Source organism: Colossoma macropomum, unplaced genomic scaffold (genome assembly GCF_904425465.1).
Source record: "Colossoma macropomum unplaced genomic scaffold, Colossoma_macropomum, whole genome shotgun sequence".
Classification (NCBI taxonomy): Eukaryota; Metazoa; Chordata; class Actinopteri; order Characiformes; family Serrasalmidae; genus Colossoma; species Colossoma macropomum.
This window is the reverse complement of record NW_023495502.1, coordinates 1-16,715: the sequence shown is the minus strand read 5'-3', so window position 1 is coordinate 16,715 and position 16,715 is coordinate 1. Positions and strand designations below refer to the sequence as shown.

Genomic DNA, 16,715 nt, shown 5'->3' with positions numbered 1-16,715 from the left:
GTTGCCCCTCAAAATGATATTTGTCCTCATGGGAGTACGTATCCCACGAATGCGGTTATTATGACTAGCAGGAGTAGTACTACTCCGATGTTTCATGTTTCTTTGTAAAGGTAGGAGCCGTAGTACAGGCCTCGACCAATGTGTAGATAAATGCAGATGAAGAAGAATGAGGCTCCGTTAGCGTGTATGTTTCGGATAAGTCATCCGTAGTTGACGTCACGGCAAATATGGGCTACGGAGGAGAAGGCTGTGGAGATGTCCGAGGTATAATGTATGGCTAGGAAGAGCCCTGTTAGGATTTGTATAATTAGGCAGAGGAGTAGGAGGGAGCCGAAGTTTCATCATGCAGAGATGTTGGATGGGGCGGGTAGATCAATTAGTGCGTTGTTTGCGATTTTTAGTAGCGGGTGTGTTTTTCGTAGGCTGGCCATTAAAAAGGGGGTTCTCATAGTTGAATGACAACGGTGGTTTTTCAAGTCGCTGGTCTCGGTTAAAATCCGGGTGGGAATTATGAATTATATTTTTTCTTTGTTTTTATTAGGCTTGGTGGTAGGTTTGGTGGCTGTAGCTTCTAATCCTGCGCCTTATTTTGCTGCTTTAGGTCTGGTTGTGGCAGCAGGAGTTGGTTGTGGTGTGTTAGCGGGACATGGTGGGTCTTTCTTGTCTTTGATGTTGTTTTTGATTTATTTGGGGGGAATGCTGGTGGTGTTTGCTTATTCGGCGGCTTTGGCCGCGGAGCCTTTTCCGGAGAGCTGGGGGGATCGTTCGGTGGTCGGGTACGTGTTGGTTTATTTGTTAGTGGTGGGGGCGGTTGCGTGGTGATTTCATGGGGGCTGATATGAGGGGTCGTGGGGGGTTGTGGATGGTAAAGAGTTTTTTGTTGTGCGGGGAGATACTAGTGGGGTTGCGTTGATATATTCTTTTGGGGGTGGGATGTTGATTGTGTCTGGCTGAGTATTGTTATTGACTTTGTTTGTTGTGCTTGAATTGACTCGTGGTTTAAGTCGTGGGGCGCTTCGAGCGGTTTAGAGGGTAATTAGAAGGATGGCTAGGATGCTGGTTAAGAGGAATATGGCTAGGTAGGTTTTGATTATTCCTCGTTGAATGTTGCTTGTGGCTGTGGCAATTTTGATTTGTGTTGTGGAGAGTCCTTTAGGGCCCATTGTTTCAAGTCATGTTTGGTCTATGAGTTGTGTGGCAATTGTTTGTCCTAGGGTGAGGTTTAGTTTGGGCGTTAGCCGGTGTATTGTTGCGGGGAAGTAGCCTAGTATGTTTGAAAAGTTGTGTAGTGGAAGGATGGGTGTGGTCTTAAATTGTTTTGATGTTATTGATGCTAGTTCTATGGCCGTGAGGAATCCAATAATTGTGACTGTTAAGGCGGCTAGTTTTAGTAGAGGGGGTATAGTTATAACGGGGGTTTTGGATGGTAGGAAGTTTGATGTAATAATTAGACCTGCGGTGATGCTTCCTCAGGCTAGCCGTTTGATTGGGTTAATTACGGCTGGGTCGTTTTCATTGATTGGGGAGAGGGGGAGGAATCGTGGGGTTCCCATGGTTACGAAGAAGATTACTCGGAAGCTATAGACAGCGGTAAAGGCGGTGGCGATTAGTGTAAGGGAGAGGGCTCAGGCATTTAGGTAGGAGGTGTTTAGGGCTTCGATGATGGCGTCTTTTGAGAAGAATCCGGCCAGGAAGGGGGTGCCTGTTAGGGCTAGGCTGCCGATAGTCAAACAGGATGAGGTGAATGGCATTAGTTTATGTAGACCTCCTATTTTTCGGATATCTTGCTCGTCGTTGAGGCTGTGGATAATTGATCCGGAGCAAAGGAAGAGTATGGCTTTGAAAAAGGCGTGTGTACAAATGTGTAGGAATGCTAGTTGGGGTTGGTTTAGTCCGATGGTTACTATTATAAGGCCTAGTTGGCTCGATGTGGAGAAAGCTACGATTTTTTTGATATCATTTTGGGTTAAAGCACAGGTGGCTGTGAATAGGGTGGTTAGGGCACCTAGACATAGGCAGGTTGTTAGTGCTAGTTGGTTGTTTTCTATAAGGGGATGAAGTCGGATTAGTAGGAAGATCCCTGCGACAACTATTGTGCTTGAGTGTAGTAGGGCGGAGACTGGTGTTGGGCCTTCTATTGCTGAGGGAAGTCATGGATGGAGGCCGAATTGAGCGGATTTTCCGGTGGCGGCGAGAATTAGGCCCAAGAGGGGCAGGGTTATATCAAAGTCTTTGGAAAAGAAGAAGATTTGTTGGATTTCTCACGAGTTTAGGTTTGTTGCAATTCATGCCATGCTTAGAATTAGTCCAATGTCTCCTACTCGGTTATATAGGACGGCTTGCAGGGCAGCTGTGTTGGCGTCGGCTCGGCCGTACCATCAGCCGATTAGGAGGAAGGACATGATACCGACTCCTTCTCAGCCAATGAATAGTTGAAATATGTTATTGGCGGTCACTAGAATGATTATGGCTACAAGGAATAGTAGGAGATACTTGAAGAAGCGGTTTATGTAGGGGTCTGAGTGCATGTATCATGATGCGAATTCTAGAATTGATCAGGTAACGAATAAAGCGATTGGTGTAAAGATTAGAGAGTAATGGTCGAATTTAAAGCTGATGTTGATGTCGAAGCTTGCGTTGTTTATTCAGTGTCAGTTGGTTACGATGCTTTCCGTTCCCTGGTCGAGGAAGATTATTAGTGGAAGGAGGCTGATAAAGAATGCGCTGCTTACGGCTGTTTTGACGTGGGTGGTGGCTCACTCTGGTTTTTGGGGGTTTGGGTTTAGGGTTATGATTAGGGGGTAAAGCAGGAGGGCGAGGGTTAGGATGAGGGAGGATGAAAGGATAAGGGGTGCAGTGTACATAGCTGCTACTTGGATTTGCACCAAGAGTTTTTGGTTCCTAAGACCAATGGATGAACTATTATCCTTTAGAAGCTCGAGTGAGCCGCGGATTTTAACCACGGGCGGTAGGGATTAGCAGTTCCTATTGCCTCAAGGCCTCTCTCGGTGGATAAGAGGACTTTAACCTCTATCTTTAGAACCACAATCTAGTGTTTTACTTAAACTATATCTACAATTGCATCATCCTCACATGAGTTCTGGCTTTGCAATGAGGAGGATGACAGGGATTAGGTGAAGAGCCATTAGTAAATGTTCTCGGGTATGAAATGGTTGAAGGCCTATAATGTGGGCGGGAGTTGGGCCTCGTTGGGTTATTAGGAATAGGTAGAGTGAGTAGGCAGCTGTGATTAGGGTGCCTGTCCCGGTTAAAGCTAGTGTTCACGGAGATCAGTTGAATATGGCTGTGATGATGAAGAGCTCTCCTATTAGGTTTGGTAGGGGAGGTAGAGCTAGGTTAGCCAGGTTAGCGATGAATCATCATGTGGCTGTTAGGGGAAAGATTATTTGTAGGCCGCGGGCAAGGATCATTGTTCGGCTGTGGGTCCGTTCGTATGTGGTGTTGGCTAGGCAGAATAGGGCTGATGACACTAGGCCGTGGGCGATTATTAGGATGATTGCTCCAGTGAATCCTCAGGGTGTTTGAATTAGGATTCCTCCTGCTACTAAGCCTATGTGGCTGACGGAAGAGTAAGCGATTAAGGATTTTAGGTCCGTTTGTCGTAAACAGATGGAGCCGGTTATAATAATGCCTCATAGGGCCAAAATAATAAAGGGGTATGCTATGTCTTTGGTGAGTGGGTCAAGTACTACTATTATTCGTATTATTCCATATCCTCCAAGTTTTAGTAAGATTGCAGCTAGGACTATTGATCCGGCTACGGGGGCCTCTACGTGTGCTTTTGGTAGTCATAGGTGCACGCCATATAGTGGTATTTTTACTAGGAAAGCAATTAAGCAGCCTGCTCATCAGATTTTATCGCCTCATGTGTGCAGGGTTAGAGGTTGGGAGTATTGGAGTGTCAGTATTGAGAGTGTACCTGTATTTTGTTGAAGGAGGAGGAGGGCAACTAGTAGGGGGAGGGATCCTGCGAGTGTGTAGAATAGGAAGTATGTGCCTGCGTTGAGGCGTTCAGTTTGATTTCCTCATCGGGTGATGATGATTAGGGTTGGGATAAGGGTGGCTTCAAATATGATGTAGAATATAATGATTTCGGTTGCTCCGAATGCTATAATGAGAAAGGTTTGTAAGGAGGTTAGGAGTGTAATGTATATTCGTTGACGGGCGAGGGGCTCGGGGGTGATGTGGTTTTGGCTGGCGAGAATTATTAGTGGTAGTAGCCAGCAGGTGAGGACTAACAGGGGGGTTGATAGGGGGTCTGTTCCTATATATAAATTGGAGGTTGCTCAGCCTGTTTCTGAGTCTCATTTAAGTCAGCTTAGGCTGATTAGGGCAATGAGGAGGCTTTGGGCGGTTGTAGTAGTTCATAGTCATTTGGGAGAGGTTAGTCAGATTGTTGGGAATAGCATGATTGTTGGTAGTAGGATTTTTAGCATTGTAGCAGGTTGAGGTTTTGGAGTCGGTCTGTTCCGTGTGTTCGTGCTGTGGCGACCATTAGAGCCAACCCTGCGCTGGCTTCGCAGGCCGAGAAGGCTAGAAGAAGTATAGGGGCAGTAGAGAAGGCCGTTGTCTCGAGTTGGAGGGCTCATAGGGCTAGGGCAATGAATAGTGATAGCATTAACCCTTCTAGGCATAATAAGGCCGATAGGAGGTGAGTTCGGTGGAAGGCTAGGCCCATAAGTCCTAGTACAAATGCTGAGGTAAAACTGAAGTGTACGGGTGTCATAAGGGGGTTGTGGACTTAAACCACAATTTTTTGAGCCGAAATCAAAGGTCTTGTTTTGGACTAACTCCCTATTCTGCTCACTCGAGGCCTCCTTGAATTCACTCGTAAATTAGTCCTAGAGTAAGTAGGATAAGGATGGCTGCAGCTCAGAAGAAGGTAAGTGTGGGTGTGGGTAGTTGGTTGCCTCAGGGTAGTGGAAGGAGTAGGGCAATTTCTAAGTCAAATAGGAGGAAGAGGATGGCGACGAGGAAGAATCGTAGGGAGAATGGTAGGCGTGCAGACCCAAGGGGGTCGAATCCGCATTCATAGGGGGAAAGTTTTTCTGCGTCTGGGTTTATTTGTGGGAGTCAGAATGCTACTAGAGCTAGTAGTATTGAGAGGGCTGTTGTGATGAGTAAAATTGTTGTAATTAAATTCATTATCTTTCCTTGGATTTTAACCAAGACTAAATGATTGGAAGTCACTTGTACTAACTTTAAATACTAGAAAGATTATGAACCTCATCAGTAGATGGAGACGTACAGGAATAGTCAAACGACGTCTACAAAGTGTCAGTATCAGGCAGCTGCTTCGAACCCGAAGTGGTGTTCGGAGGTAAAGTGATATTGGATTTGTCGTAGAAGGCAGATAGCTAGGAATGTTGAGCCAATAATGACGTGTAGGCCGTGGAAGCCCGTGGCTACGAAGAATGTTGAGCCGTATACGCCGTCAGCGATTGTGAAGGGGGCTTCATAGTATTCTATGGCTTGGAGGGCAGTGAAGTAGAAGCCTAGGAGGATGGTTAGGGTGAGTGCTTGGATGGCTTGTTTACGTTCTCCTTCCATTAGGCTATGGTGAGCTCAGGTCACGGTAACGCCGGATGCTAGGAGGACGGCGGTGTTTAAGAGGGGAACTTCGAACGGGTCAAGGGTGGTGATTCCTGTAGGAGGTCAGCATCCTCCTAGTTCTGGGGTGGGGGCAAGACTTGAGTGGTAGAAAGCTCAAAAGAATCCTAGGAAGAAGAAAACTTCTGATGTGATGAATAAAATTATTCCATATCGTAGTCCTTTTTGGACTGGGGGTGTGTGGTGTCCTTGGAAGGTTCCTTCTCGGATAATGTCTCGTCATCATTGATATATTGTGAGTAGGAGAAGAATTAGTCCTAGTGTTATTAAGGTTGTTGAGTGAAAGTGGAATCAGATTGCGAGGCCTGATGTTATAAGGAGAGCAGCTACTGCGCCTGTTAGGGGCCAGGGACTTGGGTCAACCATGTGGTATGCGTGTGCTTGGTGGGCCATTAGACGTTTTCTTGTAGGTAGAGGCTTAGTAGGAGAACAAATACGTAGGCTTGGATTATGGCTACTGCAATCTCAAGGAGGGTAAGGAGGAAGAGAACTGTGGCGGTTAAGATTGCTACCGTGGTCATTATAGGTAGCAGGACGAAGGCTGCAGTTGCGATGAGTTGAATGAGTAAGTGGCCGGCTGTGAGGTTGGCTGTTAGTCGTACGCCTAAGGCTAGGGGTCGAATAAATAGGCTGATTGTTTCGATAATGATTAATACGGGGATTAGTGGTACGGGGGTTCCTTCTGGTAGGAGGTGTCCTAGGGCTGCGGTGGGTTGGTTTCGTATTCCAATAATTACGGTAGCTAGTCAGAATGGAACTGCTAATCCTATGTTTAGTGAAAGTTGCGTCGTTGGGGTAAAAGTATATGGGAGGAGTCCTAATAGGTTTATGGATAAGAGGAAGATTATTAATGAGGTTAAGATTAGGGCTCATTTATGTCCGCCTGGGTTGAGGGGGAGGAGTAGTTGTTGTGTAAAACGGTTAATAAGTCAGCTTTGGAGGGTGATGAGTCGGTTGTTTAGTCACCGATTTGATGGTGAGGGGTAAAGGATTCATGGAAATACAAGTGCGATAGCAATTAAAGGAATGCCTAAGTATGTGGGGCTCATAAATTGGTCGAAGAAGCTTAGTGTCATGGTCAGTTTCAGGGTTCGGTTTTGGGTTTCTCAGTGCTGAGTGTCGTTGGTTCATTAGTGAAGGTGTGTTTAAGGACTTTAGGTGGAATGACCGTTAGAAAGATTAGTCAGGAGAATACCAGGATGGCGAATCATGGGGCGGGGTTTAATTGGGGCATGTCACTAGGGGTGGTCGGGAGTCACCAATCTTTAGCTTAAAAGGCTAACGCTAGGCCCTGTTTAGCTTCTTAGTGAGGCGTCTTCAAGCATGAGGGAGGATCAGTTTTCGAAGTGTTCTAGTGGGACGGCTTCTACTACAATTGGCATGAAACTGTGATTGGCACCGCAGATTTCAGAGCACTGTCCGTAAAATACTCCAGGGCGGGAGGCGATAAAGGCTGTTTGGTTTAGACGTCCAGGGACGGCATCTATTTTTACACCTAGGGCTGGGACGGCTCAGGAGTGGAGGACATCTTCAGCTGAGACTAGGACTCGGATTGGTGATTCTATTGGGACTACTATGCGATGGTCTGTTTCAAGTAGTCGGAATTGTCCAGGAGTTAGGTCTTGGGTTGGGATCATGTAAGAGTCGAAGCCAAGGTCTTCATAGTCTGTATACTCGTAGCTTCAGTATCATTGATGTCCTATAGCTTTTACGGTTAGATGGGGGTCATTAATCTCGTCTATTAAGTAGAGGATTCGGAGAGAAGGAAGAGCAATGAGGATAAGGATTACTGCTGGTAAAATAGTTCAGACAATTTCAATTTCTTGGGAGTCTAAGATATATTTGTTGGTTAATTTAGTGGAAACCATTGCAACAATGATGTATAAGACTAGGGTGCTAATTAGGAAAACGATCATTAATGCATGGTCGTGAAAATGAAGAAGTTCTTCTATTACAGGTGAGGCCGCGTCTTGGAATCCTAATTGTGAGGGATGTGCCATTAAGCCGTGTGGCTTAAGATACGCAGGGGTTTAACCTGCAATTTTGCCTTGACAAGGCAATGTAATGTCTAGTTTTACTAGTATCTTATAGAAAGAAAGTGGCAGAGTGGTTATGCAACTGGCTTGAAACTAGTTCACGGGGGTTCGATTCCTTCCTTTCTCGTCATGATTGAACTTGAACAAATGCGGGCTCTTCGAATGTGTGGTATGGGGGAGGACATCCGTGGAGTCATTCCGCGTTTGTGGAGGTTAATTCAACAGATAGGACCTCTCGTTTAGCAGCGAAGGCCTCTCATAAGATGAATAGGAACATAATTACTGCGATTAAAGAAATTAGGGAGCCGATGGAGGAGATTGTATTTCAAAGGGTGTAAGCATCCGGATAGTCAGAATATCGCCGCGGCATACCGGCTAGGCCTAGGAAGTGTTGTGGGAAGAAAGTGAGGTTTACGCCTAAGAATATGACCCCAAAGTGGACTTTTGTTCAAGTGCTGTGGAGCGTGTAGCCTGAGAATAGGGGGAATCAGTGGACGAAAGCTCCTATAATTGCAAATACAGCTCCCATAGATAGAACATAATGGAAGTGGGCAACTACATAGTATGTGTCGTGGAGCATGATATCGAGGGATGAGTTGGCTAAAACAATTCCTGTTAGTCCTCCAACTGTAAATAGGAAGATAAATCCTAGGGCTCATAGTAGGGGAGTTTCTCATTTGATAGAGCCTCCATGGAGGGTGGCTAGTCAGCTAAATACTTTAACTCCTGTTGGGATTGCGATAATTATTGTTGCAGATGTGAAGTATGCTCGGGTATCTACGTCCATTCCTACTGTAAACATGTGGTGCGCTCACACGATAAAGCCTAAGAGGCCAATTGCTATTATAGCTCAGACTATTCCCATATAGCCGAAGGGTTCTTTTTTCCCTGAGTAGTAGGCTACGATGTGGGAGATTATCCCAAAGCCGGGTAAAATTAAAATGTAAACTTCGGGGTGCCCAAAGAATCAGAATAGATGTTGGTAGAGGATTGGGTCCCCTCCGCCTGCGGGATCAAAGAATGTGGTGTTAAGGTTACGATCCGTTAGCAGCATGGTAATTCCAGCAGCTAGAACAGGTAAAGAGAGAAGAAGAAGGACGGCAGTAATTAGGACCGCTCATACGAATAGAGGTGTCTGGTATTGTGAAATAGCTGGAGGCTTCATATTAATAATGGTTGTAATAAAATTGATGGCCCCAAGAATAGAGGAGACCCCAGCAAGATGGAGTGAGAAAATAGTTAGGTCTACAGAGGCGCCTGCGTGTGCAAGGTTTCCGGCAAGAGGGGGGTAGACAGTTCAACCTGTTCCTGCTCCGGCCTCAATTCCTGAGGATGCCAGTAGAAGAAGGAAGGACGGCGGTAAAAGTCAGAAGCTTATGTTATTTATTCGTGGAAATGCTATATCGGGTGCACCAATCATTAGGGGAACGAGTCAATTTCCGAAGCCTCCAATCATGATCGGCATTACCATGAAAAAAATTATTACAAAGGCGTGCGCAGTAACGATAACATTGTAGATCTGGTCATCGCCCAACAGGGATCCGGGTTGGCTAAGCTCTGCTCGAATTAAGAGGCTGAGGGCTGTTCCAACTATTCCGGCTCAGGCACCAAATACTAGGTAGAGGGTGCCAATGTCTTTGTGGTTGGTGGAGAAGAATCAGCGGGTGATTGCCACAGGTAGGATGGCCGAAGGTTTAGGCGGCGGATTGTAGCTCCGTATATAGAGGTTTAAGTCCTCTTCTTGCCAGAGTCCCGTGGTGTAAGGCACATTAGATTGCAAGTCTAAGAGTGTAGGATAATTCCCTGCCGGGGCTTTCCCCGCCTCGCTCTGATAGGGCGGGGAAAGGTAGATGAATGCTCGCTGGCTTGAGCGCTTAGCTGTTAACTAAGAGTTTGTAGGATCGAGGCCTTCTCATCTAGAAAGGCTTTAGCTTAATTAAAGTGTCTGGGTTGCATTCAGAAGATGTGGGATAAAGTCCTGCAAGTCTTATACAGGGACTAGGAGATTTTCACTCCTGCTTAGAGCTTTGAAGGCTCTTGGTCTAAGATGTTATCCTAAGTCTCTAGTGTGTTAGTGCTACGACTGCTGGTGTGAGGGGGAGTAGTAGTAGGGCTGCAATTGTTATAATAGTCAGGGGAAGGGTTGTTTGTGTGGTGGGGAGTCGTCATGGGGTTGTAGAGTTGTTTGTGCTGGGGGAGATTGTTAGGGTTATTGTGTAGCATAGTCGGAGGTAGAAGTATAGGCTGAGTAGGGCGCTTAGGGCTGCTAGGGTGGCGATGAGTGGTAGGCCTTGTTTTGTCAACTCTTGTAGGATTAGTCATTTTGGCATGAATCCTGTTAAGGGGGGTAGTCCGCCCAGTGATAGTAAAGTGAGGACTGCGGTTGTTGTGAGTGTTGGGTTTTTTGTTCAGGCAAGTGCTAGTGTGTTAATTTTTGTTGTTATTGTTGTTTTGAATGTTAGGAAGGCTGCTGATGTTATGATGATATAGGTTCCTAGGGTTAGTAGGGTAAGTTGTGGTGCGAATTGAAGGATAATGATTATTCAGCCGAGGTGGGCGATTGATGAGTAAGCTAGGATTTTTCGTAGTTGAGTTTGGTTCAGTCCGCCTCAGCCCCCAATGAGGGTTGATGAGATTCCTAGGATTGTGAGGAGGGTTGGGTTGATATTGTGGGCTATTTGGATGAGTAGTGCGAATGGTGCTAGTTTTTGTCAGGTGGATATAATTAGTCCTGTTGTCAGGTCTAGGCCTTGGAGGACTTCTGGGAGTCAGAAGTGTAGGGGTGCGAGGCCGACTTTAAGGGCTAGTCCTATTGTTGCTATTGTGATTGCAATTGGGTGGGAGAGGTGGGTAATGCTTCATTCTCCGGCTAGTCAGGCGTTGGTTGTGCTGGCGAACAAGATTGTTGCGGCTGCTGTTGCTTGAGTTAGGAAGTATTTAGTGGTGGCTTCAACTGCTCGGGGGTGGTGGTGTTGTGCTATGAGAGGGAGGATGGCTAGGGTGTTGATTTCGAGGCCTATTCATGCCAGGAGTCAGTGTGAGCTAGCAAAGGTAAGGGTTGTCCCTAGGCCTAGGCTGAACAGGAACACGGTAAGTACGTATGGGTTCATTAGTAAGGGAAGGAGTTTAACCAACATTTTTGGGGTATGGGCCCAAAAGCTTATTTAGCTGACCTTACTAGAAAGTGGTGTAGCGGAAGCACCTGGAGTTTTGATCTCTTGAGCATGGGTTCGAGTCCCTTCTTTCTAGGAGCTGGGAGGATTTTAACCTCCATGGGTCACTCTATCAAAGTGGCCCTTGGGCATTCAGGCACGGCTCCTTATAGTATTATAGTTGTGGGGGTAGTCCTGCGAATGCAATGGGGAGGGAGGTGTGTCATAGGATGAGGGCTAGGGTTAGAGGGAGGAAGTTTTTTCATACTAGGTGTATTAGTTGGTCGTATCGGAATCGGGGATATGAGGCTCGGACTCAGAGGAATAGAATTGATAGTAGGGCAGCTTTGGTCATTAGGTTTACTGATGTTAGTTCTGGGATGGTTGGAATGTGTGAGGCGCCTAAGAATAGGATGACTGATAGTGTGTTTATTAGGAGGATGTTAGCGTATTCAGCTAGGAAGAACAGGGCGAAGGGTCCCCCGGCATATTCTACGTTGAAGCCGGAGACTAGTTCTGATTCTCCTTCGGTGAGGTCAAATGGGGCCCGGTTTGTTTCTGCGAGGGTTGAGACGTATCATATTGCTGCTAGAGGTCAGGCGGGTAGTAGGAGTCAGGTAGCTTCTTGGGCTACGTTGAACATTTGTAGAGTAAAACCTCCTGTGAAGATGATAATTGAGAGTAGGATTAGGCCCAAGCTTACTTCGTAGGAGATTGTTTGGGCAACGGCTCGTAGGGCCCCGATGAGAGCGTATTTTGAGTTTGATGCCCATCCTGAGCCAAGAATTGAATAGACAGCTAGGCTTGATAGGGCTAGGATGAAGAGGATTCCTAGGTTTAGGTCGGTTACGGGGTAGGGGATTGGTATTGGGGCTCATAGTATCAGTGCTAAGGTTAGTGCTAGGATTGGGGCGGCTAAGAATAGAAATGGGGATGAGGTTGATGGTCGTACGGGCTCTTTGATGAAAAGTTTAATTCCGTCTGCGATTGGTTGTAGTAGTCCGTAGGGTCCTACTACATTTGGTCCTTTTCGTAGTTGTATATAGCCTAGAACTTTTCGTTCGATGAGGGTTAGGAAGGCTACTGCTAGTAGGACGGGTACGATGTAGGCGAGTGGGTTGATTACGTGGGTAATTAGTAGGGTTAGCATAACTAAGGAGAGGATTTGAACCTCTGGTGGAAAGGGCTTAGGCCTTTTGCAATTACCAGGCTCTGCCACCTTAGTAGTCCCTTATCTTGGGTGTAGGGTTGCTCTTCCTTTGTTTGATTTAGTTGGCTTCATCAAGTTAGAGGGAGGCGTGCTTTGAGCATGGGCCTCATTTTTCCGGTCCTTTCGTACTAGGAAAAGTAGCTTTACAGATAGAAACTGACCTGGATTGCTCCGGTCTGAACTCAGATCACGTAGGACTTTAATCGTTGAACAAACGAACCCTTAATAGCGGCTGCACCATTAGGATGTCCTGATCCAACATCGAGGTCGTAAACCCCCTTGTCGATATGAACTCTTGGAGGGGATTGCGCTGTTATCCCTAGGGTAACTTGGTCCGTTGATCGGCTTGATTGGCCGGATCTATTGGTCAGATGTTCTGTGACTTAGAGATGTCTCTCTTGGTTTTAGGGAGTATTCCCCATTCCACGTGGGGGCTTTGTTTTCCCCCGCGGTCGCCCCAACCGAAGATATTGGCCAGTTAACTGTTTTGTTAGGTTTAGTTTTACTTGGGCCTTTGACATAGTTGGCCTTTTATCTTAAGCTCCAAAGGGTCTTCTCGTCTTGTATTAGTATACCCGCTTCTGCACGGGTAGATCAATTTCATTGACTAGAAAAAGGAGACAGTTAAGCCCTCGTTCCGCCATTCATACAGGTCCTCATTTAAAAGACAAGTGATTGCGCTACCTTAGCACGGTCAAAATACCGCGGCCGTTTAACTAGTTGTCACTGGGCAGGCAGGACCTCCTATACGTTGATTTTTGCAGGAGGCGATGTTTTTGGTAAACAGGCGAGGCTTGTGTTTGCCGAGTTCCTTCTTTTTCTTTTAGTCTTTCCCTTGTGGCCTTCCAGTGTGGGGTTAACGATTGGTGTGCTGTGGTGTTTTCTTGGTGTTTATTTTTGGCCACGTTGCCCTCTTATGTTGGGTTCGTTAATTGTTAGTGGTTGGTCCGATCTAGCTTACACGTGGGCCGGGAGAAGGGGGTTCCTTCTTATTACTCATTTTAGCAGGATCTCTCCCATGTTGGCATGGGATGGCCTAGTATTTAGAGGGGTTTGGGATAAGGTATCAGGATAATAGACTTGTTGTTCTGCCTGAGCTTTAACGCTTTCTACACAGGTGGCTGCTTTTAGGCCCACTGGAGCAGTAGTCTTGTTGAGTGTGATCCTTAACCTCCTTAGGTAAGGTTGTGTCCTGGTTCAAAGGGGCTGTACCCCCTTTGACTAACTCTCGTGTGTTTCTCGATTTCATGTATAGTGGTACTTGCGTGAACTGAGGAGGACGAGGCTGAACTTCTATCCATTTCCTAGGCAACCAGCTATCACCAAGTTCGGTAGGTTTGTCACCGCTACCTGGAGATCTTCCCACTCTTTTGCCACAGAGACGGGTTGGCCCTTATGTAGGCTGTCTCGAGGTAGCTCACTTGGTTTCGGGGTTTTGAACTAAAGTTCTCTTTGCTCAGGTATACTAGCTAAATCATGATGCAAAAGGTACGAGGGTTAATCTCTGCTTTTTTAGGCTTGAATGGGCTGTTTCATCTCTCTTTCAGCTTTCCCTTGCGGTACTTTTTCTATTGCTTCTGTAAGTGCCTTTTCTGTCGCCCGTACTAAGGCAGGAGAATGGTTTAGTTTGGTGTTTAGGTTTAAATAAGGTTATGGATGGTGTTGTTTTGGTCTTGATGGTGGAGCTAGCTGTTTAGCTCAGGACGATCCAACTTGCATGGATGTAATCTCGGTGTAAGGGAGGTGCCTAACTATCTCAGCCACGTCCTGGTGTTCCAAGTGCACCTTCCGGTACACTTACCATGTTACGACTTGCCTCCCCGCTGTGGTGTATTTTTGGTTATTTACTGTGTGGGTTGGGTGATGGGGAGAGTGACGGGCGGTGTGTGCGCGTCTCAGAGCCTGGTTCAAAAACACGCTCTGTTTGTTTTTTACTACTAAATCCACCTTTGGGCACCAGTTTCATGGTACCGTTCGTGATATTCTGTTTTAGAAAATGTAGCCCATTTCTTTCCATCCCGTGAGCTACACCTCGACCTGACGTTCTGGGGTCTACCCATTTCGCTTACTGTAGATCCTTCACAGGGTAAGCTTGCGACGGCGGTATATAGGCGGGGAAAACAAGGGATGGTGAGGTTTAACGGGGATTATCGGTTCTAGAACAGGCTCCTCTAGGCGGGTCTGAGACACCGTCAAGTCCTTTGGGTTTTAAGCTAGCGCCTGTAGTACCCTGGCGGATGTTATTTGTATGTTTTACATCTGAGTTTAGGGCTAAGCATAGTGGGGTATCTAATCCCAGTTTGTGTCTTAGCTTTCGTGGCGTCGGGGATTAGGGGTAAAGCTACTTTCGTGTTAGGGCTTCGTGTCTCCGGGGTGCGTTTGACAGCTTGGGAGGTCTTTGGCTTTATTTGTGGGGGGCCCCAAACCACTCTTTACGCCGTAGTCATCAACTGGGGTCTCTCGTATAACCGCGGTGGCTGGCACGAGTTTTACCGACCCTCTTAGCCCTAACTAAGTCAAGTTTTCACTTATGGCTTAATGTTTATTACTGCTGAGTTCCCTTGGGGGTGTGGCGTAGCAAGGCGTCTTGGGCTAAAGAGGGGTGTGCCTGATGCCGGCTCCTCGTCCCCGGACGGGGGATTGAGGGCATTCTCACAGGGGTGCGGATACTTGCATGTATAAATTGGGTTAAAGCTGATGGTAAAGTCAGGACCAGGCCTTTGTGCCCGTGGAACTTTCTAGGGTTCATCTTAACATCTTCAGTGTTATGCTTTATTTAAGCTACACTAGCTGTAACTATATAATATGTGATACAAAGGTGTTATATAAATTGTGTAATAATACATAGATGGCTGGGTTGTGGGGTAAATTTGGGTGTAATTGGTCGAGATATAGCTATGTATTGGGTGTGTGTAGTGTTTAGTGTTATGTGTCACTATATATATATCAACACATGAACCACTCGTTGATTACGTCGGTCGAGTCATTCCTGGTTTTGGGGTTTGACAGGATTAATACATGAATTGCCCGGCGTAGGGGGGTAGGGGGGTTTGTCGCGCAAAATCCAAGTGCAGGCGGCAGGGGGGACACCTTAGACAGGAATGGGGATGATATTAATAGTTTATGCACCTGACAGAGATATATGTGGTTATTTATAGAATGTCTTTGGAGCTTTACATTAACGTCCTTTATTTCAAGGAAATGTACCACCTTATTACTCATTACTTGAAAGTGACCAAATGTCAGGTGGAAGAGACCTAAAAAAAGGAAAACCCTATGCATTTAAAAGAACGCCTTGGCATGGTGGGTCATGGACAATCGATACAACACCAATAATCAAATGCCAGATATAATTATCCGGGGGGGGAAGGTTTACCTAATATGGCCCTGAAATAGGAACCAGATGCCAGTAATAGTTCATATTGTGCGACCCCCACAATGTCTGTCCCTGACCTATCAAGGATAATATGCCCGGTGGATATAAACTGGTTGGTGGTCTCTTACTACATTAATAATGTGAGATCCAATATTAGTTGAGTCCCTGCATGGAAAATTTTGTGATGGAGGTATAGGGATTATTCAAGTTATCAGTACTTAACGAATTAATCTTGTGGAAGTAAATTTATGGTTTATGTATCTCTTAGTTTTATGTTGTTGGTATAATGTACTTAAATATCTAACGTTGGATACTTAATGTAATGTTTAACACCATTAATGTAAGATCATGCATATAATGTACTATACCATAATGTACTATATACATATAATGTATTAGGATCATTATGTAATATATATATATATATGCACCTGGGATCACGAGGTGCTGATTTATAAGTCAGAAAATAGTTTAGTTTAGAATACTAGCTTTGGGAGTTAGTGGTGGGAGTTAAAATCTCTCTTTTCTGGCACTAGGGAGGGATTTAACCTCCGATCTTCGGATTACAAGACCGATGCTTTGAAGCTAAGCTACTAGTACAGGATCAGTTGAGTGATTTGTTTTCCAATCAGCCGGCTAGGGGGTTAAAGATTAGGAACAGTGCGAAGTATAGGATGGAGGCGATTTGGCCGATGATGATAAATGGGTGTTCTACTGGTATTCCTCCGATTCACGTTAGGATTATTACGTCTGCGACTAGGGTCCAAAATAGGAATTGTGTGATTGGGCGGAATGTGAGCCCTTGTTGTTTGGAGGTATGTAATATAGGGACTAGTATGAGAATGAGGATTGAGAATAGTAGGGCGAGGACGCCTCCTAGCTTGTTGGGGATTGATCGTAGGATTGCGTAGGCAAATAGGAAGTATCATTCTGGTTTGATGTGTGGGGGTGTGACTAGGGGGTTGGCGGGGGTGAAGTTTTCAGGGTCTCCTAGGAGGTTGGGGGAAAATAGAGCTAGGGATGTTAGGGCTATGAGGAGGATTACGAATCCTAGCAGGTCTTTATAAGAAAAGTAAGGGTGGAAGGAGATTTTGTCTGCGTCTGAGTTTAGTCCTACGGGATTGTTGGAGCCTGTTTCGTGGAGGAAGAGGGCATGTAGGGCCGTGGCTGCAATGATTGCGAATGGGAGTAGGAAGTGGAAGGCGAAGAATCGGGTTAGGGTTGCGTTGTCTACGGAGAAGCCACCTCAGATTCATTGTACTAGAGCATCTCCTACGTATGGGACGGCGGAGAGGAGGTTCGTAATTACG

At 46.0% G+C, this 16,715-nt stretch overlaps 1 protein-coding gene and 6 pseudogenes across 1 annotated transcript; all 7 read right to left on the bottom strand.

The window, feature by feature from the left end:
• Positions 1-430: 430 nt before the first annotated feature.
• Positions 431-2,893, bottom strand: LOC118802231 (annotated as a pseudogene).
• Positions 2,894-3,076: 183 nt separating this feature from the next.
• Positions 3,077-4,727, bottom strand: LOC118802232 (annotated as a pseudogene).
• Positions 4,728-5,238: 511 nt separating this feature from the next.
• On the bottom strand, positions 5,239-6,714 carry LOC118802235 (annotated as a pseudogene).
• Positions 6,715-6,940: 226 nt separating this feature from the next.
• Positions 6,941-7,656, bottom strand: LOC118802238 (annotated as a pseudogene).
• Positions 7,657-7,716: 60 nt separating this feature from the next.
• On the bottom strand, positions 7,717-8,763 carry LOC118802236 (mothers against decapentaplegic homolog 4-like; the record flags this gene model as incomplete). Its single annotated transcript, XM_036562722.1, is given in 1 exon segment — positions 7,717-8,763. A coding segment is annotated over 1 exon segment (129 nt), but the record flags the coding sequence as incomplete, so codon positions are not given.
• LOC118802233 lies at positions 7,719-10,821 on the bottom strand (annotated as a pseudogene).
• Positions 10,822-10,986: 165 nt separating this feature from the next.
• LOC118802234 lies at positions 10,987-11,984 on the bottom strand (annotated as a pseudogene).
• Between the last annotated feature and the right edge of the window lie 4,731 nt (positions 11,985-16,715).